We start from the raw sequence: 25468 nt of genomic DNA, 5'->3' as shown, positions 1-25468 counted from the left end.
AGTTGAGCTCACAGGGAGAGTTTCCACTGATGTGGTGCTGTGTGGAAGCACAATTTAGTTTTGTGGGCAGCTGTATTTTAAGCTGTTCTGTGGGCAGTTGCATTTTAAGCTAGCACTACGTTGAAAAGTCTACTAAGTAAAAAAGTGCATGCTCCACAAATGACTGACTGGGTGTGAGGCAGCAGCGCAGAACCATCTTTGCCAGTAAGACAACACATGTATGGTGTAGGTGGGTTTGCCCAGCACTCCTTCTGGAGCAGATCTTGGCATATGCCCTACCAGGCACCTTAGGCCATGAAGAGCAGTAATGCCAGGGTTAGAGAAGCCCAGAGGTTTTGCTGGGGAGGAATCTGAGCAATTACTGGAAGTCCGGGTGGGTTTTTTTAGCAACACCTATCTAGAAATGCTGTCTTAATTGTTTATTCACCACTTTAACAATAGTATGAAAGCACATTACAGGGAAAAATGGATAGTGGGGGCTGCAGTCCCCTTGACTCATGGTGCTGTTTGTTACGAATCTGAGATTAATTCCCTTTTGAAATTTCTGTGAGGAATGAAGCACGCTATTTTTTGCAGTAGTAGCCCAATCTTATTTAGGATATCTAAGCATGGGGATAGAGTTAGTGTGTTAAATACACAATATTCTTTTTTTCCAAACCTCAAAGTAGCCTGTATTACCTCTCATCTCATTCTACTCTGCGTGAGTTCTCTGGGCCTTAGCAGTCTAAAGTTCTTGCAAACTGTATCCAAAGAGATGAGCAATTTTCAGAGATGACCCTATACATGAAGGACAGAACCTTTATCCACATACAGAACTACAGAAAAGTAGTTCTGTACTACCAGAAGAGCTCCAAATACCTTATGGCATGGGAGGAGTATGTAGATTTCCAGCGTAATGCCATTGCTGTAAAGGTTTGCGTGTTTTAAGGAACCGTTCTGATCAGGGACTAAGCACAGGCCAGAATGAGTCTCACCTTGTTGATTATGCATTGGCCCTAATAACTTGTACTGACTCACACTCTGTACTCTTGTCTGTGCATATTCTGTCCAGTATACATCCCTCTTTGCAGATGTTGGCAAACAGATTTTACTTTTTTTCCTTTGGACTGCTGTTCAAATAGGAATTTTGTTTCCTTCCTTGTGAAAAAAAATAAAAAGAAAAAGAAAAAAAAATGGCTCAGTTCTAATGGGTTGATCAAGTATTTCCAAGCTAGCTAGTTGATGCAGATCTGCATACAGACTGCCACATTAATCAGTCTTTCCAATTGGACTGAGGCACTTCAGCTCTAAGAACAGAGCTGTCTGCAATTTCAGTGTTTCCCAGCGGGGAACCTGGTCTCTTTGGGCCCAGAGCAGAAAGAAGGGCTGTACTGAACTATAATAACTGTCTTCCATGGCCTGTCCAATCCCGTGAGATTTCATCTCCCCTTGCAAGCTTCAAAGAGAAATTCCCGTTGATCTGTGTCCGCAGTGCACAGGAGGGAAGCGCTGTTGCTAATTCTAGTTAGTTCACATTGCAGCCCGTTAGTTTCCTCTTAGCTGCAATCTCTCCCTCATACATGCAAAGGTCGACACAGCTAGCATGTCTGCACCTGAAGTTATCATTCTTCTGAGCGTGATCATCAAATGAAGGCAATCGCATTAGAGAGAGACTGGAAGCACTACTAATGTCTGTCTGTCCTCACACAGGCTGATGGCCGTAAGTCAATTATCTGTTTACTTAAGGCTGTTAGGACCATCAAGACATAATCTGTCAATAGTCCCCTTAACCTGTCCATTAAAACCAATTGAAATAACTACCTTTTGAGATGTAGATGAAAAACATGGAATCAGGAGCAAAAAACATTTCTTGAACCAGTTTCCATCTCTGCACCTTCTAGGTTTACGGAGGAGGCCAAGAAGGAACGACATCCCTTTGCATACCTGCCCTTTGGGGCAGGACCCCGTGGCTGCATTGGCATGAAAATGGGTTTGCTGGAGACAAAAATTACTCTGCTGAGGATTTTGCAAAAGTTTCAATTTAAGACCTGCCCAGAAACTGAGGTTTGTACGTGCAGAGACTTAAAGGCCACACTTGTCAACTTCAGGGAGTTGACAGTGTGTCCTAGACAGGGTGACTGACTCGCCTTTGTGACTTTCTCTTATTTTGAGAACACTGCATGAGCCACTTCCATAATAAGGTGGGAGAAGAGGCTTCAACTGCATGTTTTAATCAAAATGTGATTTAACCTTTATGATTTCTTCCATCAAAACAGTTACACAGGTCTGCCTTATAGTGGAGAGCAGTGTAGCAGCACCACAGTCAAAAGACCTTGATTTATATGGGGTGAGAAGGAGTGTACATCTTTCATGGGATCTCAGCACTTTAGTATATGCCTATTCCTGTATACATTGCACCTGGCACTTACTCAGCAGCTCAAGAGTTTATAGAGTTAATTTCTTTCTGTTCAGATCTACAGTATACCTGGGCAACCACTGCCTCAGCCCCTGGCTGTAAATTCTGTTTAATATTATACTACCACAGCAGACTGTAAAACAAGTACTTTAAAGCTTCCACAGTAATCCTGGTATGAATTGGTCCCCCAGCAAAAATGTCTGTCTGTATGTGGGGGTGTTATACACACATGAACAAATACGTACAACTGTATGTAAGATGTTCTTTTTTCTTTCAGATTCCTTTGCAGCTGAAATCAAAAGCCACACTTGGACCAAAAAATGGAGTCTACATTATGCTGGAATCTCGCTAAAAGAAAATGTACATCCTGAAGCCTCCTGGGATGGGACCCCTTGTTCAGTGGCTCACTGGGTATAAATATTTTCAAAACCCTGCAGACAGGTAGGAGCCTGTCGCACTGATGGTCAATAGGTGCTGCCTCACTGCCCTCCTGTGGGAGAGCCTCCAGTCACTTTTTAAAATCAGATGTGGGCTCCACAGTCTTTTTGATGGTTTTCAAATTGCCGTCAATAGTATCTGTAAAGAAGCATCCCACTTTCACTTGCTTTTCTACATTGCACTTCCTTTCACTCATCTTTGAGAATGCTTTCTTCATGCTCAAGTTCAATAAATGGAGCAGGTGTTAAGTGTACACGCGATTTAAAATAGATTTTAATTATAATTCATTATCTCACACATCCTTCTCATGCGCTTGTAAGTCCCTACTCTAGAAAAAGCCCAAGAGGCACCACAGTTACAGCAGAAGACCTGGGATCCAGTGCGTTGGATTTTATCATGAACTCTGCTAAAAATCAAAGCTGAGTCTTCTGCACAATGCTTAATCTCTCCCTGTGTCTGTAAAGTGAAAGGAGTTGCACATTCTTCGTGCTTTTGAAGTGATTTGAAATACACTTAGATTAACAATTTGCACTTGGCACATTGCATCGACATGACTGAAGAGGAATGAAGAGTTCCCCTGCCTGCTTACCAGTTAAGTTCCAGTAGCTAAGACCAAAGAAATGAGGTGACAGCCATTCTGCTGGCTACTGAGCTGCTGTTGAAAAGGTGGAGAAAAAGAAGATACAAATTTAAAGAAAGCAGGAGAACTGGAGGAAATTTAAGGGTAATCAGAAGGTGTTGGTACAACATCTGCTTCACATTGAGGCCTCTCCTTTTCAAGCATTGCAGTTGGCACCATCCCTGTCTAGCTCATTGACTCAAGGAAGTTAAGAGCACTGCATGCACTAAAGCCAATGGCGAGGGAGTGGGATCCCGGATCATCAGTCCCAGCAGCTCTCTTGATTCCTTACATGACACTGGAGCAGGTCATGTCCCAAGGGCCTCCACTCAGGAAGGAACTTGTCTAATTGCCAGCTGCAGCAGCACCATGGATCCATTCAAGCCGTATGACTGTGCACATGCATCTTCACAGCCAAAGCAGCAATACGCTTCTACTCCTCACATTCCCTCCGCGCTCTTTCCTACGCCTCTACAAAGCCCTTCAATCACCACACAGCTAGTGGAGCATCACACAGCAGTGATCAATTGACCAGAAAAAACCCCAGCAAAACACAAAAACATTTCCTTCAGTGGGAACCACAAACTGGTTGGCTGTACAACAAAACCATGAGAGAAGATGGTCTCAGTATTAGGGTCCTTCCCCCCCCCCCCCCCCTTTTTAAAGTTTTTATAAATAGCAGAAAATCTTATGGCACCATAAAAATAAGGAAGCACCTTTTGGTTCTTTGCAAGTGTTGACCTTCTGCCTGCTGACATACTCTGCTCAAGGTTTCCTTCGGTACAGCATCTCTCTTGGTGGTACGCACAGAGAAGTGTCGTGACAGCAGGAGGAAGAGACTGACTGCTCAGTTTCACTGCAAGGATTGCTGGAAGGATCCCTAGCTAGCTCCCAAGTTTCTCTCCAGCAAGCACCTGTAGCTGCCTTGTTCCCACACGCTGCCTTAACACTGATCAAGTTACTGTACCTTTCCTGGAAGGTTTTGCCTTTTTCTTTCATGTCTGGTTTTTTTGGTTTGGTTTTTTTGGTTTGGGTTTTTTTTTTTCTTGGTTTGGTTTGGGTTTTTTTTAAATTTTGGTTTGTTTTCTTTTTAACCAGAACTGTACAGGTAGTAGTGGTGAAGTACTGCCCTGGCAGTCTTGGAATTTTTCCTATTTCCATGGAGCATCTCTGGCAGGCTAAACACAAGTGTCCTGTTACAGACACACCCATTATATGAATTACTGATGGAGTGATTGTTATTTGTCTGAAAAGCAACACACTGTATCTATCCTAGTTTCTACATGTTATCCATCATTTTTCTCTCTTGAAAATAGCGTGCTGGCAGCTGATTTACTGTACAGCTTATATCTACCACTGGCAAAAAGTTAGATGTGCCTTGCCTAAAAACCTCTTACCTACCTGAATGAGCAGGAAGCTCATTCCAGTCTGAAGACAGTTGTCAAAGGCTTCTTTGTCCCTTCAAAATTTTTTTACTGTTTTTCTTCCTTACGTGAATTAGCAGATTATTGTGTGCTTCATTTTTGACCAAATACTCGAAGTCTAAATCAAGTTTGTGCCTTTGTTCTATACACTTTTGTATGGACTGTTCTACAGCTTGTCTGAATGCTGCTTATATCCTCAATATTTATCGAAGATAGTGCCACTAACATGTAGAGTAGTCGAGCAAGTCATATTTCTGTGCCTGAACAGAGCATTATCATCTTGAATATCATGTTGACTCCACTGGAAAAAAGTACTGCAGAGGCTGCAACTGTGCATCACATTTTACAGGCTTGGGAACTGCACCAAGAGTCTTTCCCAGCTGCTTCTAAGTTGAATGTGGACAGTATACGTAAAGGTAAACTCACTTGAGTCTGCACTAACATTTTTTTCAACTGTCCTGCAAAGTTTTCTGTTTGGGAAGTATTATCTGTTTTCACCTGTCAGTTTGTAGTAGTATGGAAGAGAGGAATTATTTTTGCAGCCGTGGGCCAAGTCAGCTTTCTGGAAGTGCATCAGCCCTTGTTCTACATGCAGGCCTAGCGAGACAGCTAAGTAAGACAGAGAAAAGGCTGCCAGCTTTCCAGTAATATAGGAAGAGCCCCAAGCCATGTCTTCCTTTTAAACAACAGCTGCTGATACAGTCACCAGACACTGCACGGACATTTTACCAGGATACTTAATGATGCTGGCCCTCGCCCTGGCTGTGTGCGCTCAGCCACGTACCTAAGGAGCAAGCTGTGCTGAGGGACTGGCGCTACTCTAGCCCCCTGGAAGCACACATTTGCAAAAAACAAGACATGAGACTGACAGCAGCTCTCCAAGATAGAAACAGTAATATGTTAATCACAGTGACCTTGTGCATTCATATACCGTGGTCCTGAACTGATCCTGAGCAGAAGTGGCTTTAGGATTCATAAAAAAACCCGAAACCAACCTACCAAAAAAAGCATTATGTTTATAGTTGCAATATCAAAACATATCTTTATATCCTTAAGTTATGGTGACTATTAGCAGTTCTGGTACAGCAAGCTTCAGTCAACAGCTGTTGAGTCTAGGGAGGAACAAGGAAGCTGATTTAAAATAATTTCTCTCCTCAGAAACATAAGTGTGTTGTCTTGCATTGCTGAGCTGTGGGTTTGTTTAAAACTGGGCATATCTGTTTTACAAAAGGGTCTTAGTCATTTTCTGACAGCTGATACGAAGCAAAGGCTGCTTGGTAAAGGAAAGCTTCTATTAAAAACATCTTCTGGGACTTTGCAGTGATTACAGAAAGCTGTCAGTATAAAATGGTATTTTTAATGATACTGCAGATACAGAAAACCTTTAGTTTTGTATTTTATAAATAGTATTCCTAGAAAAACAGAGCTGGGTGTTAGAAATTATTATGCTTCATTGATTACAAATTTGAACTACCTATTATTTGGCATTAAACTGCACAATTTCCTCTGTATGATACTTTCTGAAATGACCACCTTCTCATTTCCCTTTGTTAAACGATGTTTCCATGTTGGACACAGCTTCACCTAATATCAGACTCTTCTGTGCACTTACAGTAATAAACACATTAAAAAAAATTTAAAGCTGACTTGTAAACTGTTATTTCATTGCTTGGTTCACACTGGCCCCGCTCTCTTTTATCTGACTGTGAAAAGTCTGCTCAGTCTCCAAGATGTTTGTTTCCTGCACTGCTGGGTGCTATGGCTACGTTCAAGGAGGGAGCAGGATTCCCTCAAATTGCCAGGATTTTTGCAAGTAGAGATGAATTCATGACGGGGCCTGAAACAAGAAGCGCAAGGGAGCTATTCGCTACTGGAGTTGGTATGTGCCATCCAGCTAAGTTCCTCTTACCCCCCACTCCTACTTTGCCAGGCTGCAGGGATCCGAAGCGGGTAGCGTACTGCTGCTCCTTTGCTGCCACCACTTACAAACAGGGTTTTGACACCCACATCTTATAAAATCTAGGCAGAATATCATGACAAACCTGATTACAGGTAAAACTCATTAAACAGTGTGGTGGGTTAGCTTTGGGTGGCTGCCAGCCCAGCGGGGGCGGGGGGGGGGTGTGTGTGGAGCTCACAAGCTACAGTGCTCTGTGCTGCACTACTGGCCTTAGCAAAGTTGGTTGGCTTCTGCTGGCTTCTCATCTGTCTTGCCAGGCTGTGATTGTTATCAAAAGGAAACAACTTTTATGGCTTATCTTTCTCCTCACATGGTGTAGGAGTGAGGCAGGGATTATTACACTGTTCCTGCTCAGTTTCTTGCCATAAGCAGCCAAGAGATATCCTCCTCACTCAGAAAAGAGGTTAACTATCGATTTTTGTCTAAAGTTTGGATTTAATACAAACGACTCTAAGCTGTTTATTTCCAAATGCAATCCAAACAGCTGTAGAGAGACTCCACTACTTAACAGTAGCATCTTTAAGAAAATTCCCAAGAATTCAGGTACGTAGTGAAACATGGTCCTTTTAGTATTGAAAGGGAGAAACACAATACAAGGAATTCAGTAGTTTGAGTACGTTTGTTTATCACACATAAGAAAGTTACCCCTGCAGTTTCAAAAGTAGAAAACATGGTAACTTTTCTTCTTTGTGTGTTAATGGCAAAATAACAGATTACAAAGTTACACAACCAGCCATTTTATTCCAGTTACTTTATTTACATACACACACACACATGCACACACACTTACGCATCCTCTCCAAGAATCAAGTTAAAGGTTTTTAAAATATTACCAGTTTTACCTGAATTAGCCATCAAAAGTGTTATTAAAAATATCTCAACATGAAAAAAATGTTTGTTTCAATTTTCTGGCAAAAGATGAACATGACTTTAGTTATTCCAGTTTTTAGCTGAAATGATGGTCATGTACAGCAGAAGAAAGGCATACCATCTGTATTCTCACTTGCCATGAACACGTAGATAAGCATGTTTTTGGTTTGGCAGAAAAATCTTATTCTGCACAGGTATGAAAGCTTTCATACATTATGTTTTCCTCCTCAATATAGTATTTGCTGACGAACTCATTTGTTGACATGAGATTTATCATGCATGTTCTATTACAAGTCTTTCAAAAGAAAGCACATAGTCAACTTGCTTTTCCACATCCTGTATTTTACTGGGTTTAAACATGGAATAGGAGTATTTTCCTTTAGATATCATTCTGCTAGTTTTACAGTTCATATAAAAAGTTGTTCTGCAGAGCCTTACTGCAGCTAATCATGGCTAAGCCATTGCTTCACAGTGCTGAAGTAATAAAGTTAGCCAGCGTACACCTGTCAATCATCATCCAGATGAATTAAAAAGAAGTGCATCTAGAATACAGGTAGAGATGAGCTTTTTTTGGTCCTATGCAAAGTACATCTTAAGGCTTTTGCAGTACACTATAGCTATCAAGTACTCATTCAGGAGCATTAAAGCTGTGATAAAGTATCTGTCTATGCATCAGCAACTTTAATCTTAAGAAATACATGACAGTTCAAGTTTTTTGATTATCTGCATATATGTAATGCTGACTGCTCAACACTAACATCTTTTGCTGGAAACAATTAAATATTCAGCTTAATCTTCAGATTTTTAAAGGTTTCAGCTCTGCGGCTGAAAAGCACTCCCCAGGTAAACATTTTTTCCTGCAAGAAAGCACCTTGATTACACAGGTAACCAGCGTACCTCCTTCAACCAAAGCGGCAATACACCTAATGAGAGACAGTGTCCTGTTTTTTTGGCTGAGATGATAGTTAATTTTCACAAGAAGCTGGGAGGGGACACACTCAGGACAGCTGACCCAAACTAGGCAAAGGTATATTCAATACCATATGATGTCATGCTCAGTTTATAAGGGGGGGCGCTGGCCAGGAAGGAGAGGTTGGTGCTTGGGGATGGGCTGGGCACCAGGTTCCAGGCGGTGAGCAAATTACATTGTGTATCTCAGCTTGGCTCAGATAAAGACAGTTTAACAGGTAAACCAAAAGCCACACACATAAGCAAAGCAAGACACGGAACTCATTCACCGTTTCACAACAGCAGGCAGGTGTTCAGTCATTCCCAGGAAAGCAGGGCTCCATTGTGTGTTAACAGTTACTTGGGAAGACAAACGCCATCACTCTGAGCATCCCCCCTTTCTTCCCTCAGCTTTCTATGCTGAGCATGACATCATATGGTATGGAATATCCCTTTGGTCAGTTTGGGTGAGCTGTCCCGGCCGTGTCCCCTCCCATCTCCTTGTGCAGCCCCAGCCTACTCGCTGGTGGGGTGGTGTGAGAAGCAGAAAAGGCCTCGACTCTGTGTAAGCACTGCTCAGCAGTAACAAAACATCCCTGAATTATCAACACTGTTTCCAGCACAAATCCAAACCAGCCTCATACCAGCTACTATGAAGGAAATTAGCTCTATCCCAGCCAAAACCAGCACAAGCCTTTATTTGATAGAGTTAACTCAATTTTCTGAGTAGCACAGCACCAAGAAACCCTTATTATGCTTCCTATCTTTGGTAGTAGTTTTAAATGAGACAATTAACAAGTGAAAAATAAGTCTCTGTTAGTTTTCAACAAGCAAGTTTAATTTTTGAGGCTTTGTTGGTGAAGATTAAGTAGGGACAAAAAACAGTGCTGCTAAGAATTTATGCAATGAGTTGAGCACAGAGACAGAGATTGTACAGTCTCATTTGCAAACATCTGAATGTCTACTGTTACAGGAGACAGATTATTTAAAAAAGTTTATCAAGTTTTGAGTTAAAAAACAGGTAGGAGACAGCCACCTCTGACCAACGAGCAAGTGTAAAGATCTATCCTGAAACAATTGTAACTAAATATTGTTTAAACTTGGCAGTCACAGCCAATCCTCATGTCACAACCATCAGTGAGTTCATCCAAAAAATTTATTACGCTCTAGTAATGCAGGGAAACATGATACCTGCTAAAGAATAGGAGAATGGAATTTTAAGAATTTTAGAACATCTTTTGTGTCTTTTTACCTCTTGTTTCCTATTGCACAGAAAGGATAGAGAATAAATGTTTCTGAACACTCTCCTACCCAATTACAAAACTTCTAAAAATCACTTTTTCTCTCTTAAGCCAATACTAAAAAAAAATGTTTATACCAGCTAAACGTAATGATGACAGGTTTTGCTGCTATAGCATTTTTGCCAATGCCTGGTCAGTGTATTCTATGAGATACTCTGGATAAATCTGATGTTTCTCAAAGATGACAAAGATAGAAGGATTTGAAAAGCTATTCACACAACTGTCGTAGAAGTTTTGGTTGTCCTTCAAGGGAGGCCGAACATAAGAAGAATTGCCAAGAGTGAACTCTCCCACCAGCACCCGTGCCAGAAACATGGTCTTAGTGTATGAGTCTTCCCTGCAGTAGTTGTCAGAATAAGATGCATCCCTTGCAAAATAGCTTCCTGCAGAAGAGAAACCAAGACAGAGTTGATAAGACACCAAAATTGCAGGGAAGGAGGTGATACAGTGTGAAAATGAATTCATAAACAAAAGCCATGAAGCAGTTCATGAACGACCTTTCCAAAGCCTTCACTTGTCCTGTATGTCCTTCTTTGTGACAACAACCACTCTGTATTACCTACACTTTTATTTTTCACAGCACAGATATTAAAAAGCCACACAAATAATGTTTTAAATATTATCATATTCCTCAAAAAGATTTCCTCCTGACCCTAGACGCCCACCTTCCCCCAATCTCACCCAAGTTCCTCTCTTGACAGAGGCTACTAATATTCATTAGAACATTTCCGAGAGTTACAAAGTATTCAGATGGGTGGGTAGTCAGTCAGTCAGCCTGTCTCTTGGCTGTTCCATTTGGTATGTTTATCCTTTCCTGTACACAGGACAATCTAAAGGAATATAATTTGCTAAGAAAGTAAAAAGTCTGTAACCAGAATGACATTTATGTTCCTGGAAAAAAAACCAAACAACCAAAACGCAAATAAATTATGCCACATTGCCTTCCTGTAGGAGCTTGGAGAAATTGGAACACAAGTAAGCCTGGACTCTAGGAGAAACCGTCCCTAGAACTGGCCTCTCCTAAACCTGTCTTTTCCTACAAAGACAGAGTGGAGCATAGAGGCCAAGGCCTTTCAGTATGCCTTAGCTCCAAATGACCATTGCCAAAGTCAGCTATGTTGTCTACATCATCACAAAAATAAGCCCTAGATTGGCTGAGTGCCCTCTAACTTCACACCTCTGCAGTAACTACTGAGAATTTTTTAGCAAGTCCAGGGTTAATGAAAGAACTGAAAAACAACCTTTGCCGTACACCGTCCCATGAAGGCCACAGATCCTCCAGTCGAAGTTTTGATGACAGATGGCATCAATGTATTTATTACTGGTCCCATGAAATAAAAATCGCTCATCCACAGCCTTTCCACCATTGCTCTTCTGCATTTGTTCCTTCTGCCTGCAATGAGCAGCAGTGTCTTTGCAGTTCCAGACAGGTTCCAGCCATATGAGCACTCAGACAATTTTACACAAAGAGGACATTCTGAAAATCCTTACACTAAGGCCTAAACTTTGGGTATACAGGGTATCTTGCTGTCTAGCTGTGTAAAAACATGCTTTCGTTATACACAAATGCCTCCAGGTATTTAATAATGAAAATGTTTTGTTTCATTCACTGCCTATTAGGAGAGGGGGAGGAATCTTAGCATTATTTTTTTTCCTAAACACAGGAGTTCATGTTAAGACTTTCCCTCAGTGAGTTTTGCATTTAGTCTTGAAGGCTGTTTCAGTCTTGACCAGCTACAAAGCAGTGTTTGTGCCAGATGTGACTGATTACCAGCTTCAAGGCAGCTGTCCTGGACACAGGCCTGGCAGAAGTCAAAACCACTTACTCAGGAGCAAGGATTCCTCCCACAGAGCTCATCTGACTATTCTAAGCTCTAGGTCTTGACTGAGTTTTGGTTTTGTCAGTACCTCTTTATCTACATGTTGACCTTGGCTAGGTATTTCAGTGGGGGAGTGGAAGCAGATTCTTAAATGCAGCTGCATTTCAGGAATGCGCGTGTCTATCTTTAGCATACAGTTAACTGCAGAGACAACAAATTTCATGCACACATACTAGAGCAGTATTTTACACGTACCATTGATACAGTACCCAGAGAGATGGGTTCTGAACTCTACAAATCCTTTTAATAACTGTTTTGGGCATTGTGCGTTGAAAGCCCACCTTGACTTTCTTGTATTCTTCAGAAGACCCGTCAAGCTCAATCAGCTGTAAGGAAAAGATTAAAAAGTTACTCTCATCATTCATAAGAAAATCACCCTACCTAGTACACTACTCAGACCTTTAAAGTGTTTTCTGTGAAGCAGAGTACGAGCAGCAAAAATACTCTTGGAAAAAAGGCAGATTAGAGATCCCTGCTCTGTAAAAGTGAGCTCTTACCTAGGGAACATTAACTCCTGCGGTTTAAGATAGCCAGGTTGCTCTCTCACAGGAGATTAAAGGAGCTGCGTGCTTTTGTGCAGCCACTCAGCCCCTTTTAATATTTGGGCTAAGATACATTTGCATACATATATCAAACTACCTAAACACAGAAGAAATGAGCACATAAATAAATAAAAAAAAAATGGAGAATTTATATTGCAGCAAATCAAAGAGTACCTCTACATCCATGCATTTTAAATCTTTATACTTTATATTCCCTACAGCCAGAGAACACAACCTGCACTGCCTGTTATGTTTTTAAATTGAAAAGCCTTTATTCAATCAATCATTTTAGGAAAGGGTAAGGACACTGTGCCAAAAATCAGTTCCTGACATGACAGTCCTGAAAGCAAGCAAAGTTTTCTACTCGCATGTTTTCCCTAGGAACACAGAGAATGTCAATGTTAGCTTCCCCTATTTTTTTACTGACAATTTCTTGAGGATTTGCATTGTGCAAGTTCATAATTTTCAAGCTAAATACAAGATGATCTGTTCTGTAGGTATAATTACTGGAGTTGACAGAGGTGGTGGTGGAGGCAGGCAGGAAGTCAGCAAAGGCAAACCATGCAGATATTAACTGGGTGTGTTACAAAGGTAAACAAGTTCTCTCCACTGGAGTTCTGGTACATTTTAGTAAATGATCCCAGTCTGACCTCTGCTCTTTTCAGCAGTGCTCCATAGATGTACAACAGTCTACTTATACACAGCTCAGGGAATGGCTACCCTCAAGTTCAGAGGCATGATTTCTTTCTGATGCTTCAGCACATGTTGGACTTCAAAGTTATGTATCTTGGGAACCAGTAACAGTCTTGCTAATACAGTATAAGCTTCAGGCAAATTTGCCAAGGAAAGGGATAAATAGTAGCAGTGAAAGTCAACGTTGCCATGGTTATACTGACACCATTTGTTAGTTTAAATTTGGGTCTAGTTTCACCTCTAGGTCTGCCCAGCGTGATGCCAGGCTCAAATTTACCAACACCTCTGCGTTACGTTATGTAAGAAAAGGTCATCTACAAAGGCATGAGAAACACTGAACTTCTGATGTAACAAACCTGTATGTGACAAAACGGATGGACAGAAAAAACAAAAAGCTCCAAACCTTGAATCCCAGTTCAGGCAGGGCAGATTTGTCCCAGTGAGCCGGAATGTGCTTAAACTCTTCTGTATGTTTAAAGGCACTGTATATTACAAGACATTACAAATAGGTAATTAAAACAAAACAAATCCCTACATTTTATGTACATATAACACTAAATATTCTTGCCAAGTTTAGGGAGAATATAGGCAACTGAACACACTCAGAAACACTTCAAAATTGTCTTTTCAGTTCAGTACATGAAAATATTTGTTCCAAATCATGTCAAGACTTATGGCAGGAAGTAAGATGCCAAATGAGAAAGAAAAAAAAAAAAAAAAAAAAAGATATGTACTGAACTAAACATGAAGTAGTTCTTTTAGTTGCAAAGAGTTGAATGTATACATAAAAGCTCTGCTACAGTGCAGCAGATAAATAAAAATGCATGCAGTATCATATCAATACAACAGAAATGGAATAGATACAGCCCCCCCCCTACTTCCACCTCAATTTTAATTAGCATGTTTAGGTGCTCTTTTTTGTGTTGTTTAAGCAAGCACTACGTGCTGCAAGGGAATGCATAAAAAAGGTTGGCTGTTACATGTAATTATATAAAACTTCTCCCCTTGCAGACTCTTTCCTTTTGCTTTACCTGTAACAACTACTACTTTCCTCTCAGATTGGTTGTTCTCAGAAGAATTGTTTCTAAACTTGTACTTAGCTTCGAAAATTACTGATCTCAGATGTCAGAAATGGCTAGTATGCACAAACATTATTGCTTGCTTCCATCTTTATCAGCTGCTCTAAGAAGACAGCTCCTTCTAATCAGCAGCTCCCTACAACATTGCTACCTGTTGAATTATTTTCTATGCTTCCACACTTTCTGTGGCCAAGCCCAAACTTCCTTCACCCCCCAGGCTCCCAAGTTGCTTGAAAACTGTTGGCTAGGCTGCAATACTGCAGACATTTTTGTAGGAAAGGTATGTCCCTTCCCCTCTCAATTTCTTTCACAATTAACAACTACTAGCCTTAACAACTACTCCTTCACCTTATTAACACCCTTGGAAGACACTGCATTCACAATGCACTAAATCCATCACCTCAGAATAAGCAGTTGCAGTTTACCTTGCTCTTGTCTCTTCTACCTCTGTCTGAGAGACAAATTTAGGTCTTCTGCAAATCTCTCTCTCTGTTTTGTAGCGAATGTTTTTCTGAATCATGGCTGGAAAAAAGAAAAAAACGAAACACCAAAAACCTGAACAATTAGAAATAAGATTTAGAAAGCCTTCACATTGCAGCAAAACTTGCCACTGAGCTGTTAAAAATGTTGACAAAAAGGCACCAAGCTTTTTTCTTGCTACACAAAGGGAAGTCAGAGCAGGATGTGGAACCCACAATCTATCTGTATACATAACTGAGAGGGATTTTAGTTTCAGTTTTGCTATTCACTTTAGAAGGAATGGTAAGACACTAGTAGCTATTTTCTCTTCATTGTTCCAAAAGCCACACTGAACCGAAAAGGATCACTGTAAAATAAGTATCTACTTTTGCTCCATGGATTGCAGCCCTCCTTCTCAACTTGCAATCAAGATACTGTCCTCCTACATGTATTTCTAGATTTCAAACCCTATAAATGCAACCTAGCAGCTACCACAGGCCATTCTTTTTTATCGACTACCAGCAGAAACAAGTCACAGCAACCCGAATTTTAGAGGCATTCTTTCTGTAGCTACTGCCATATCGTACTAGCAACTAAGAATGAGTAGCAGCCAGCAGAATTAGTCCTCATCTTCAGAGATACACACACAGGAAGAAAACAAACAAACCTACCTCTTGGCACTACCAAGCCTAGAAGCTAAGTTTTGGAAGATGTCTACATTGAGCACGTTTGCCTGTTACTAAAAAACCCAAACCTTATAAAAGGGATTGATTTACTATGCAATTTTCTTTTCTAAGCCAGACAAGTTTCCCCAGCCTACAGAGAAGATTACAGCATTGCTTCCAATTGAATCACAAACAACATATCACATACCCTTTCTGCTTGTTTCCCCCCCGCCCCATGCAGAATGAGATAGTAATGGAGAGTTGGATGAAAGGCAACTACACCAAAATGACAGTATGGGCAGGTTGATTCCCACGACCACTGTTCCCCATGATTTTTGAAGAGGATACCTGGAAAGGCAACAGCTCAGAGAGGACAGTGCCATCACAAGTGGCTTAAATTTCCTGAAATCTTGGAAAACCCATCTCTCTACTTTGACACAGTCAAGGTATTTCCTCAGCCTTTTCAGACAGGTAGAGCTACAAAAAGAAAACAGCTACATAAATATTGCAATGCTAAAGATTGTCTGGACCCCACACCTTGCCCAAGTAGTCCTTTTTCTGCAAGCCAGTGATTAACACAGACCAGAAGCTGGCTTACCAAGTCTTCCAGAAGTTTCTCACCATTTGTGTTGGTGCTAGCATCAATGGCAATGTCACACTTTGACTTGCTGACAGATGTTTTGAAACCTAGCACAAGAACTTCTAAAAAATAAAAGGTCTGGAGGAATAGGAATGCTACTTTGCTTAGGTGAACGGCTCTTATCCTGAGAAGTTTGATCTGCCTCTGTAAGCGTTGCAGTTCACAGTTCAAATTTCTCTCTCCTATCTACTGCACTATTGTAGTTTAAAACCACAAAAGACCAGGGAGGGAGGGAAAAGGAGAAAAACAAAAAAAAACCCCAAGAAAATGGAACATACCTCCAAAATTGAGTTCATATTCATGTCTTCCAGCCTGGAAGTTCAGCTTTGGAGAACCTTTGGCTATATAAGCTTTCTCCAGGTCATCGCTAGTGACAGTGGCAGCTGCATGATTATCATCCTGTCAGGCCAAAAAAGATTCGCCTGGTCTGTTATATACAAGCAAGTTTAAAAACCAACAACTGTCATATGGTATGGTGGCTGCACTAACCTATCAGCCTTTGTGCATGACAGTGGCTGTCAGGCAAAACCCTGTTGAAACCACCTCTAAAACAAACCAAGCAGTGTTATGAAGCCTAAATTTACATTGCAAAGTGCATGCGGTGAACACTACTACTGAGACTGCACATTCACCAACTAGACCTTAGCGAAGATGCACAAAGTACTACTGGAACCTCAGAAAAAGGAAGTTTTAGTCAGAAGCGGTGAAAAGAATGTATTAATGTGATCCTATCTGGCATGACTCACTGAAGAATTATCTGTCAATAATTTTTGTGACTCACCAGTAAGCATTCCACTACATGAACCAGTCAAATTCTCAGGGAAAAGATCCCATTATGCCTCTAAAGTCCATCTGTATGGTATCAGTGAGAGGGAGGAAGCAAGTGGGTGACAAAAGAGGGGATGATATATAAACACTGTGTACTTTTCAGTAGTTCTGCACTTTTAACACAGAGTTGAGAGTCTCCCCATTTCTCCACACTTACTTTTTTTCCATACTCCTGCCACAGGCCATATTCATCTTTCCAGTACCAGATCCATTCTGTTGTAAGAATGAAGTGAGGGGGTTTGGTCACAGAGGAGGCTGTAGAAAGACGTCTAACCTTTGCAAACCCACAGCACATATTCACAAAGCAGATACATGACAAGACAGAGCCACTTTCAGTATCATCATTATTAAATCTGTAAAAAAAGGGAGAAAAAAAAATCAGAACTGTGAAGCTTTACATAGGTTTAGAAGCCCACCACAAATTTGCAAATTAAGTCAACATCACTCAAAAGCAGAACACAAACCTACAGTTTCCACCACAATCCCAGTTCTGTCTTGCGTTTGTACATATTTTGCATTACAGTATTACGTCTCACATTGGTTCCGTGTGCAGTAACCATTATCAACTCGTAAATTAGTGAGTTACATAAGATGAACAGAAACAGTGGAAAAAGTACACTGCCTTCTTCTTGCTAACCAACTATATTCTAAACAGAACACTGTCATAACTTAAGCATGGCTTCAAAGAGCCTCTAACACAACATAAGAGGGCTAGGTAAATTCTCCAGCATGGGACACAGCATACTGGTTGGAGCCCCTTCCAGTTCCAAACTCTTAAAGGTATTTCCGTATTCTTAACGGTTCTCTGCACCTCTCTCTCCAGATACACAAGGTGTTCTACCAGTTCCACAATATGGACTGGGGGAGGGAAGAGGGCTGGAGGGGCAAATCTCATGCTACCTTTCCATCCTCCATCTCAAAAGGTGAAAGAGAAGGTTACTTCTAAGCATGGGGTCAAGCTGTGTATTGACAAGCTCTAACCAAAGAAGAGATTCCCACAAGTACTTGTGATAAAATCACAGTTCTCTGCAGCTTTCCAGCAATTCTTAGTGAGGATTAAGACTTCCTATGGCAGCAGCAGTAGGAAGTATTTATACATTTTTTCACAGCTAAGAATATTAGTCTATGGGTCAGTCACATAAAATAACTGGTGGATTGACCCTGGCCAGCAATCAAGTACCCACAAAGTTGTTTGCTCACTCCGCCTCCCCTGCACAACAGATGGTAGAAAATAGGAAGGGCAAAAGTGACAAAAGTTATGGGTCAATATAAAGGCCGTTCAATAGGTGAAGAAGGAGGGTGGTGGTATAAATAAACAAACAAATAAATAAAGCAAAGCAAATTGCTCACCACCTCCCACAGGCAGTCTAATGCCCAGCCAGCCTCCAAACAGCAGCCACCTCGCAAACCAAAAACCCCTCCCTCTTCTTCCTCTGCCGCAGGTTTTATTGCTGAGCATGACGTCATACGGTATGGGAGATCCCTTTGGTCGGTCCAGGTCAGCTGTCCCAGCTGATCCTCTCCCAACCCCTTGCCCACCCCCAGCCTACCCACTGTGGAGGAGCAGGGCAGAGTGGGGGAAAAAGAGAAAGCCTTGACTCTGGGCAAGCACTGCTCAGCAATGCCTGAAACACTGGTGCATTGTCAGCACCGTTTCAGTCACAAATCCAGAAGACAGCACTATATGGGCTGCTATGACGAAAGTTAACTCCGTCTCAGCCAAACCCAGTACAGTAACCCAGAAGGTCCTATACAGACTCCAGGCATAAGTAAGTCACAATGGAGCAGATCTCCAGCATAGCAAGGTCAGGAGAATACCAAATGAAGCTGCTTATGTAATGACTGCAATAGAATCGTAGCAATTTATAGCCACTAAGGGTCTGGTCCAATATAGCAAACTCCAAACATAATTAAATTTTATAAGAGTTTATACCTGGCATTACTGGGGTCACAATATGCTTTTTCTATTTCTTCCATATTCTTCAAGTCCTTCCAGGTATTACCATCAGAGATCTGCCATCTATATGGCAAGTGAAAATGAGTTCTGATACACTTGTCTATAAAAGTTTAAAAAAAAAAAAAGTAAGGGATGCATTATTTTTACAGTCTATGAGAAAAACTCCAACATTTCAGGGCTGTACACCTAGCTTGTCAAAGTATCAAATGCATACCTATGGAAAGCGTTCACCTATGGAATCATTACAAGCAGGAACTCAGAAGTTTTCAGCATGATCAAGCAAACCTTAATTTTGAGCTTAAGCAGAAGTTCAGTTTCTGTACCTACTAGATTTTCTTTGTGGCTCAAAGTTGCTAGCTAGAGCTCAGTGGTGAAGGATCGTTCTGTCTTCTCAAAGACAAAAATTTACAATGCATCAAGATCACAAGCTCACACAAAGCTATTATTTCACATACAGAATTAACGGTGTAGACTCAAATATCTACGCTTAACTACGTAGTCCCAAAGTGGTATTACTGAGGGGGGAAACCCCCCCCCCCAAAAACCTAAACACAAAACACTTCTTAGTTTTAGGACAGGAGGTAGCTAATTTAGAGACTTCAAGAAGTCTCTAAGGGTCCAGGCCCCACCTGGGGAGGAACAAGAGTAGTGGTAGCAGTGGCTCAGGTATCGCAAGCGTTAATCGGAAATCATTTGAAGAGTCAGTATGCAGTCACTCAATAGAAGATAAGATCCCATCACCAGTACACATATGCATAAACTTGAGGCTAGCTTTCATAACAGAACAGGCAACTTAACTACAGGGAAAGTCAAGGAGTCTGCACCACACAGCTCTTATGAGAAGCTGTGCACTACATCAGGGAGCTACTGCAGGTCAAGAACATCAAGAAGGAAAAGGACGACACAAGGACAAGAAAAAGCTGGAAAAAGCAGCCTTTTTCCTGGACAAGTCGGAACATTTTGAAAGGGAGACAGCTCAGACAGATGGAACAGAAGAGTGCTAGAAGAAACAAGGAAGAACGTAGAATTCAGAGTATCTTTTCTAGCTATTTGGAAATGGGACTCCTGTCATTCAGTGTCAGTTCACCTTTAGGTGAACACAGGTGTAGTAGCCAATGTCCAGCACAGGCTGATATTATACACTTCAGAGTAAAACAAAACAGCTCCTTTATTTGGTATACCAGGTAGGTCACTTTCCTACCAGCCCTCAAGATTACAATGAGATCTAACTATAGATAAGCATAAGCTTTGAAGTTTCCCCTTTCTGTGAAAGACATCTACAACTTTCTCTTTATGAGTGCCATGGGTTTGCCCCAGCTGGCAGCTAAGCACCATGCAGCCGCTTGCTCACCCTTCCCTCCCATGAGGACGGAGAGGAGAATGGAAAAAAAACTCCTGGGTTGAGATAAAGACAGTTTAACAGGATAACAAAAGAAGATAATAACAACAACAGCAGCAATAATAAAAAAGAAGTTAAATAAAACAAGTGATGCACAAATGCAATTGCTCACCACAATGGAAGAAAAAAACCAAAACAAAACCACCACCACCCGATGCCCAGTCTGTTTCCAAGCAGCAATCCCCCCTCCTGGCTCACTTCCCCAGTTATAAACAGAGCCTGACATTCTATGGTAGGGAATATCCCTTTGGCCAGTCTGGGTCTGCTGTCCTGGCTGTGCTCTCCCAGCTTCTTGTGCACCTGGCAGAGCGTGAGAAGCTGAAAAGTCCTTGACTTAGATGCTACAACTACCTAGCAACAACTAAAACTATCAGTGCGTTATCAACATTGTTCTCATACTAAATCCAAAACACAGCCCTATACCAGCTACTAGAAAGAAAATTAACTCTACCCCAGCCGAAACCAGGACAATGAGAAAAGAGAAAATAGACTGGAATTGCTATAGTCACAACCTACCTTTAAAGCCACAACTTCTGTACAGATGATATAAACAGATCTGTTCCAAATCATCATCATTTGTAGTTGAGGATACTTCGCTAGAGCTGTGTTTTCTCTCTGGGGGGAGGCAGAATTATAAGCCTTATTAACACATCTTGTTCCAATAAGCCCTCTTAAAAGTGCACTTATGTGTAGGGAAGATGCCTACAAACAGTGTTGACAACTATGAAACTGCATTCAGTTCCAGAAAGGCACTGAAGTCTTTGATAACCTTGTATACTCAAAAGTCCTAACCCTTTATTCATCCTTTCTAAACCTGACTTTCCCGTAACTGCTAAATTCCTCAGAAGCAGTTTTTAGTTATCACTACAAAATAATAATAGAATCCAATGCCTTTACATTTCTAGACAGACTTGAGTTAACCACACATTCCACATAGCTGTACACATTGGCAGCTATAAAATCTGAAGTCTCAAAATTTGATACTTCTGTAAATTAAAGCACACCTAAGGAAACAAAGAAGGGAAGAAGGAACTGCAGGGAGAATGGCAGAGATGAACACACACATACACACTTGGATTTTCCATTCTGCTATCCTCTTCTTCCCTGCTAAATAATACTTATCTTACAATTCTAAGGAACTTCAGAAGAAAAGAACAAAATATTACATCTCTGAAAACTAGGATGCTGCTGTCTGTATTCTTGTGCTAAACAATGACTGCATTAAAGAAAAAAAATGGTTAAAGTAGTTTATAATCCCTGTTCTTAACCAGTTCACTACCCTCATGTTTTTACAAAAAAAAAAACCCAACCAAAAACAAACCAACAAAACTCCCTATTTCCAGTTCCTGTTACGCATTTCTAACCCCAAATTCAAGATTTTTATAAATACCAAGCACTTTATCTCTCAGGAACCCACAATGCCTTGAAATCCACTTGACTTGTCAACACACAAATCTCTGTCAATCAGAAAGGTGCAAGGCACCTCCTAAAAGACATGTCAAGATGTGAATTCTGTTTTCTTAATGATATCTGTGAGAATGTTACATTCACTATAATGATTCCTCTTCTGATGTTTTCAAAAGCTGATCTCATTTACCTTTGCCTGGTGAAGACCTGGCATCTTGTATGTCACACACGTTCCTGTTGCCATTGTTTATGTCATACATATTCCTATAAATGGAGGGTAGTTTCTGAATTATGTTTGAGCTCATTCCCTGTCTCTCCAGTTTGTCATAACATTCTGACTTTAATAAGTCATGGGATCGCTTGCAGCTGCTGCCAAATTTGCACTGTCCCCGCAAAAAGTACTGGCAAATATGGAGTTTGGTGCAGATCTTTTTATAGGTACAAGATCCATAAGGTCCATCCCCTTTGTTATAATGCGAGCAGACCTTGGGTAGAGGAAAAAAAAAAAAAAAAATTAAAGTACAATGTGATCATACAGACTGTTTGAATTCACGATTTTTAAATTTTTACAGCTACATGTTTACATTTGCATTTAAAAGACTTATACAAGTTTCTTCTTGTTTTCCAAATGATTGCTTGATAAGTTTTCCTTTTTCCCTGCTAATGTCTAGAAAGATCTTTCAGACAGACAACAACCATCTTATAGACATTCTCAAGCAGATGGGATTTTGTTCTAAGTCACATAAATGTAGGATAGGCGATTTTATTGTGTCACTACCCAGACTCTTTGGTTTTCTAGTTTTGGAATAGTGAACTTTACTGAATTGAATTTGATGGTAAGGAGTATTGGATCTGGCTGGGATGGAATTAATTTTCTTCCCAGCAGACCGAATGGTGCTATGTTTTAGATTTGTGATCAAAACAGCATTGATAACACACCAATGTTTCAGTTACTGCTAAGCAGTGCTTGCACAGTGTCAAAGCTTTCTCTTTTTCTCCACTCTGCCCCCCCCCCACTCCAGGGTTGGTGGGCTGAGAGAGGAGACAGCTGGGACCACTGGCCCAAACTGGCCAAAGGGGTATTCCATGCCATGTAATGTCATGCTCTAAAATAAAAAATTAAAAAAAGAGGTGGAGAAAGCAGAGGTGGGTCCTTCTTACAATGCAGGACTCGCTCAGAGACTTGCTGGGCATTGGTCTGCTTGTGGGACGTGGTGACTAACTTCCTTTGCAACACTTGTTTTCTCCCCTCTTTCATCCACTTGCTAAACTGTCTTTGCCACTTTTTCCCTTCTTGTTTTGGGGCGAGAAAGAGGGGAGTGAACAAAGCACTGTGCTTAGCTGCCAGCTAAGGTCAACCCACCGCAGACAATGCAGATTTGAAGTTTTAGATTTGCATTATGCTAACCTAACATCTCTAGCCAGTATCAAGCCTCTTCCACTTCGTGATACTCACTGAAACACAAGGCTACAAAACTGTCACAGCACTACTCACCTCTGGTAAGAGGGAAGGGTCATTTTGAAGCAGAAGCTGGCGAAGTTCATCACTGTTAAAACGCTGAAGTCCATATTGTTTTAGAACAAAGAGATTGTGGTCCGAGTAGAAGTTGTGAACAAACTTGCATTCCTTCCTACAAGTTAAGAAACCCAAGTGCAAAATGAGTGTAACAGACAGGCACTATCTCATTATGCCAACTCTATTACACTAAACAGTTTAAAAAGCACACCAAATTAGCTAGTTTCAGAAAAAACTGTAGTGCTCCTTTATAAAGTAATTATGTGATTTGCTAAGCAGATTACATAATTAGTCTGAGGATAATTGCCACGCTATTTCTGATTTACAGTTGTTATGGCATTAGTGTAGTCTGACAATATTGGCATTTTTGACCTGCAGCTCACAACCACGCCCGAGAAAACACCAAAACGCCAGAGTAACGCTCCTCCCACTCAAACCGATAAGCACATTCCCCAGGTTATTGCAGCACAAAGAGCCCAGATTCGCTGTGTGCGGGGGGGGGGGGAAGGCTTTCACCCTACGGGGGGGGACGGGGTAGCGCCCGAAGCAGGGCGGTGAGCCGGGGAGGAAACGCCGCAACCCGAAGTCTGTGAAACAACTGCTTGTGTCTCTTTCCTTTGGGAAAAAAAAAAGGGGGGGGGGGGGGGGAGGAGGGGAGCATTTCCGACACGGAAACGAGCTTTGGGGGCACACCGAGCGCAAGGCTGAGGCCCTCAGGCAGCGTCCCCCTCGCCCCACAGGACAAGCCGGGTCCAGGCCCAAGCTCTCAGCCGCCCCGTGCCCGCACCGAGAGGCGGAAACGGTCGCAACCCCCGCGCCCCGGTGCCTCCACGGCTCCTTAAAGCAACTGTCCTCTCCAAAACACTTATCGTGAGCACTACCAACAGGGCAGCCAGCACAGGCCGCAACAGCACGGGCGGCTTCGCTTCGCTGCACTCCAAGGCCGGGAAGGTCGCCGATGCCCGGAGGGGAAAGGGGGCTCCGCGGACGTCAACCGCGCCCGGAGGCAGTGGCACACGAGGCCCAAGCAAACACACACACACCCCGCAGGGTCCAGCCCCGCCTGCCCCCTCCCAGCCCTGGCAGCGCTACCCGGGTCCCCGCCGGTAGCCCCTGGCGGAAAGGCGGCGATGGAGGCGCCCCGGGCCGCCCCCCGCCCCTCTCCTCACCTCGCCTGCTGGTTGCGGCAGAGCCCCTTCAGGTGGTACTTGCAGAGGTGCAGCCGCCCGCACTGCCCCTCGCAGCCCGCGCCGTACTCCTGGCATAGCCGCACGGGGCTGGTGGCCACCACCGCCACCACCCTTGCCGCCGCCCCCGCCGCCTCATCGGGCCGTCGCACCAGCGTGAACCGCTGCGCATCCCGCAGCAGCGGCGCCAGCTGCTCCGTCGTGGGCCGCCCCGGCAGCCGCCGCTGGAGCTCTCCCTGCTCCAGGCAGCCGCCGCTGGCACACAATACCCGTAGCGCTTGGTCGGCTAACTCCATGACCACCGCTCAGCTTCCTTCCCCGGCCGGAGCCGCGCTCGGGGGCCGGCCCCGGGCAGCCCCGCCCCGGAACGCCCCACCCTCCGCTGTGGGGAAACGAAAACGAAACCGGCAGCGCGGGGAAACGGGCACGGGCGGGGCCAGCGGGGGCCATCGCTGCCCGCAAGGCCCGAGTCTCCCTTCGCCTGCTGAGACGGTCCCAGAAAGCCAGGGTCACCCAAAAGGCGTTGATATCTCTTCAGTGGGGCTTGGGGGTGGTTTGGTTTGGTTTTCTTTTGCCTGATTGCAGGGAGGGAGACACATGCAGTGGTACTGTGTGAGGGCCCTTTGCCTCCCTCCTCCTGCTGATTTTTGGGATGTATCAGCCATTTTTAACCAAATTCGACCAAAAAGGGGTGGCAGCTGCAAGGTTGCACATCTCAAATAGGAATAAGTGGCCCAGGGGAGAAGAGAGACTGCAGCCAAGTCTCCTTCACCACCTTCCGTTACAGGAAGGAGGCTGGAGTGTGAATGCCACTGTTGCAAGGCACCAGAAAAACTTCTCAGTTGAGGTTTCTGACCAGTGTCAGTTCTCTGATGCTACATCGTGAAGGCCGCTTTCGCACTCCTTTCGGTATCTAAATTAAAAGCTCAGTCACGGGCACGCGTCTGCTGGAGAGGCAGCAGCCCCAGTTGCAATGCGTGTAGTACCACCTCGGTGTCACTGCAGCCATGACACCAGACTGTGGCCAAGTAATGTGCTCACCCTCTGGGAGCTCACAAACTCCTTAGGAGGCAGACCATCTTTTAATTTTTTTAAGTGCCTTCCTGTGGATCATTTCAGTACTGCTGGTACTGCATCCCATTCACTCAGAGGCATGCTTTAAATGATGGTAAAACAACGGTGTAAAATACCATTATTTAAGTCAGACCAGCAGCAGTAGGCATGGGGACTGTTAAAGTGGATGGTGGTTCTCATTGAGCAA

At 42.7% G+C, this 25468-nt stretch overlaps 2 protein-coding genes across 3 annotated transcripts in view; one reads left to right on the top strand and one right to left on the bottom strand.

Moving 5' to 3' along the window:
• Positions 1–5883, top strand: part of TBXAS1 (thromboxane A synthase 1) — a 236601-nt gene extending 230718 nt beyond the window's left edge. Inside the window, exons 12-13 of the mRNA XM_075755106.1 lie at positions 1881–2043; positions 2673–5883. Coding sequence (XP_075611221.1) covers positions 1881–2043; positions 2673–2747 — 238 coding nt within the window. The 3' untranslated portion in view covers positions 2748–5883. The remainder of the gene's footprint in view (positions 1–1880; positions 2044–2672) is intronic.
• Positions 5884–7570: 1687 nt separating this feature from the next.
• Positions 7571–24568, bottom strand: LOC104636707 (protein mono-ADP-ribosyltransferase PARP12). Of its 2 annotated transcripts, none has more exons than XM_075755086.1 (12): positions 24190–24566; positions 23000–23135; positions 21695–21989; positions 20614–20712; positions 18675–18798; positions 16899–17094; positions 16192–16312; positions 14575–14671; positions 13474–13552; positions 12031–12161; positions 11197–11348; positions 7571–10338 (listed from the first exon to the last, which is right to left on the bottom strand). In XM_075755086.1, the coding sequence occupies exons 1-12, from the start codon at positions 24501–24503 to the stop codon at positions 10064–10066; spliced, it is 2019 nt and encodes a 672-aa protein (XP_075611201.1). In that variant the 5' UTR covers positions 24504–24566; the 3' UTR covers positions 7571–10063. The 2 variants fall into 2 exon arrangements, with proteins under 2 accessions (XP_075611201.1, XP_075611210.1); XM_075755095.1 differs by having other exon boundaries at positions 10157–10338; positions 11208–11348; positions 24190–24568.
• Positions 24569–25468: the final 900 nt, after the last annotated feature.

The sequence above is a fragment of the Balearica regulorum genome, chromosome 1, assembly GCF_011004875.1.
Source record: "Balearica regulorum gibbericeps isolate bBalReg1 chromosome 1, bBalReg1.pri, whole genome shotgun sequence".
In the NCBI taxonomy this organism is placed as follows: domain Eukaryota; kingdom Metazoa; phylum Chordata; class Aves; order Gruiformes; family Gruidae; genus Balearica; species Balearica regulorum.
The sequence above is the reverse complement of the archived record's forward strand: the minus strand, read 5'-3'. Positions and strand labels throughout refer to the sequence as shown.

Coding starts and splice junctions, on each gene's coding strand:
- LOC104636707 (XM_075755086.1), bottom strand. CDS start 24,503: ATGGAGTTAGCCGACCAAGCGCTACGGGTATTGTGTGCCAGCGGCGGC. Junction 12,162..13,473: donor TGCCTGAACTGGGATTCAAG/GTTTGGAGCTTT, acceptor TTTTCCTTACAG/CTGATTGAGCTTGACGGGTC. Junction 11,349..12,030: donor CTCTGGGTACTGTATCAATG/GTACGTGTAAAA, acceptor TGCTCATTGCAG/GCAGAAGGAACAAATGCAGA.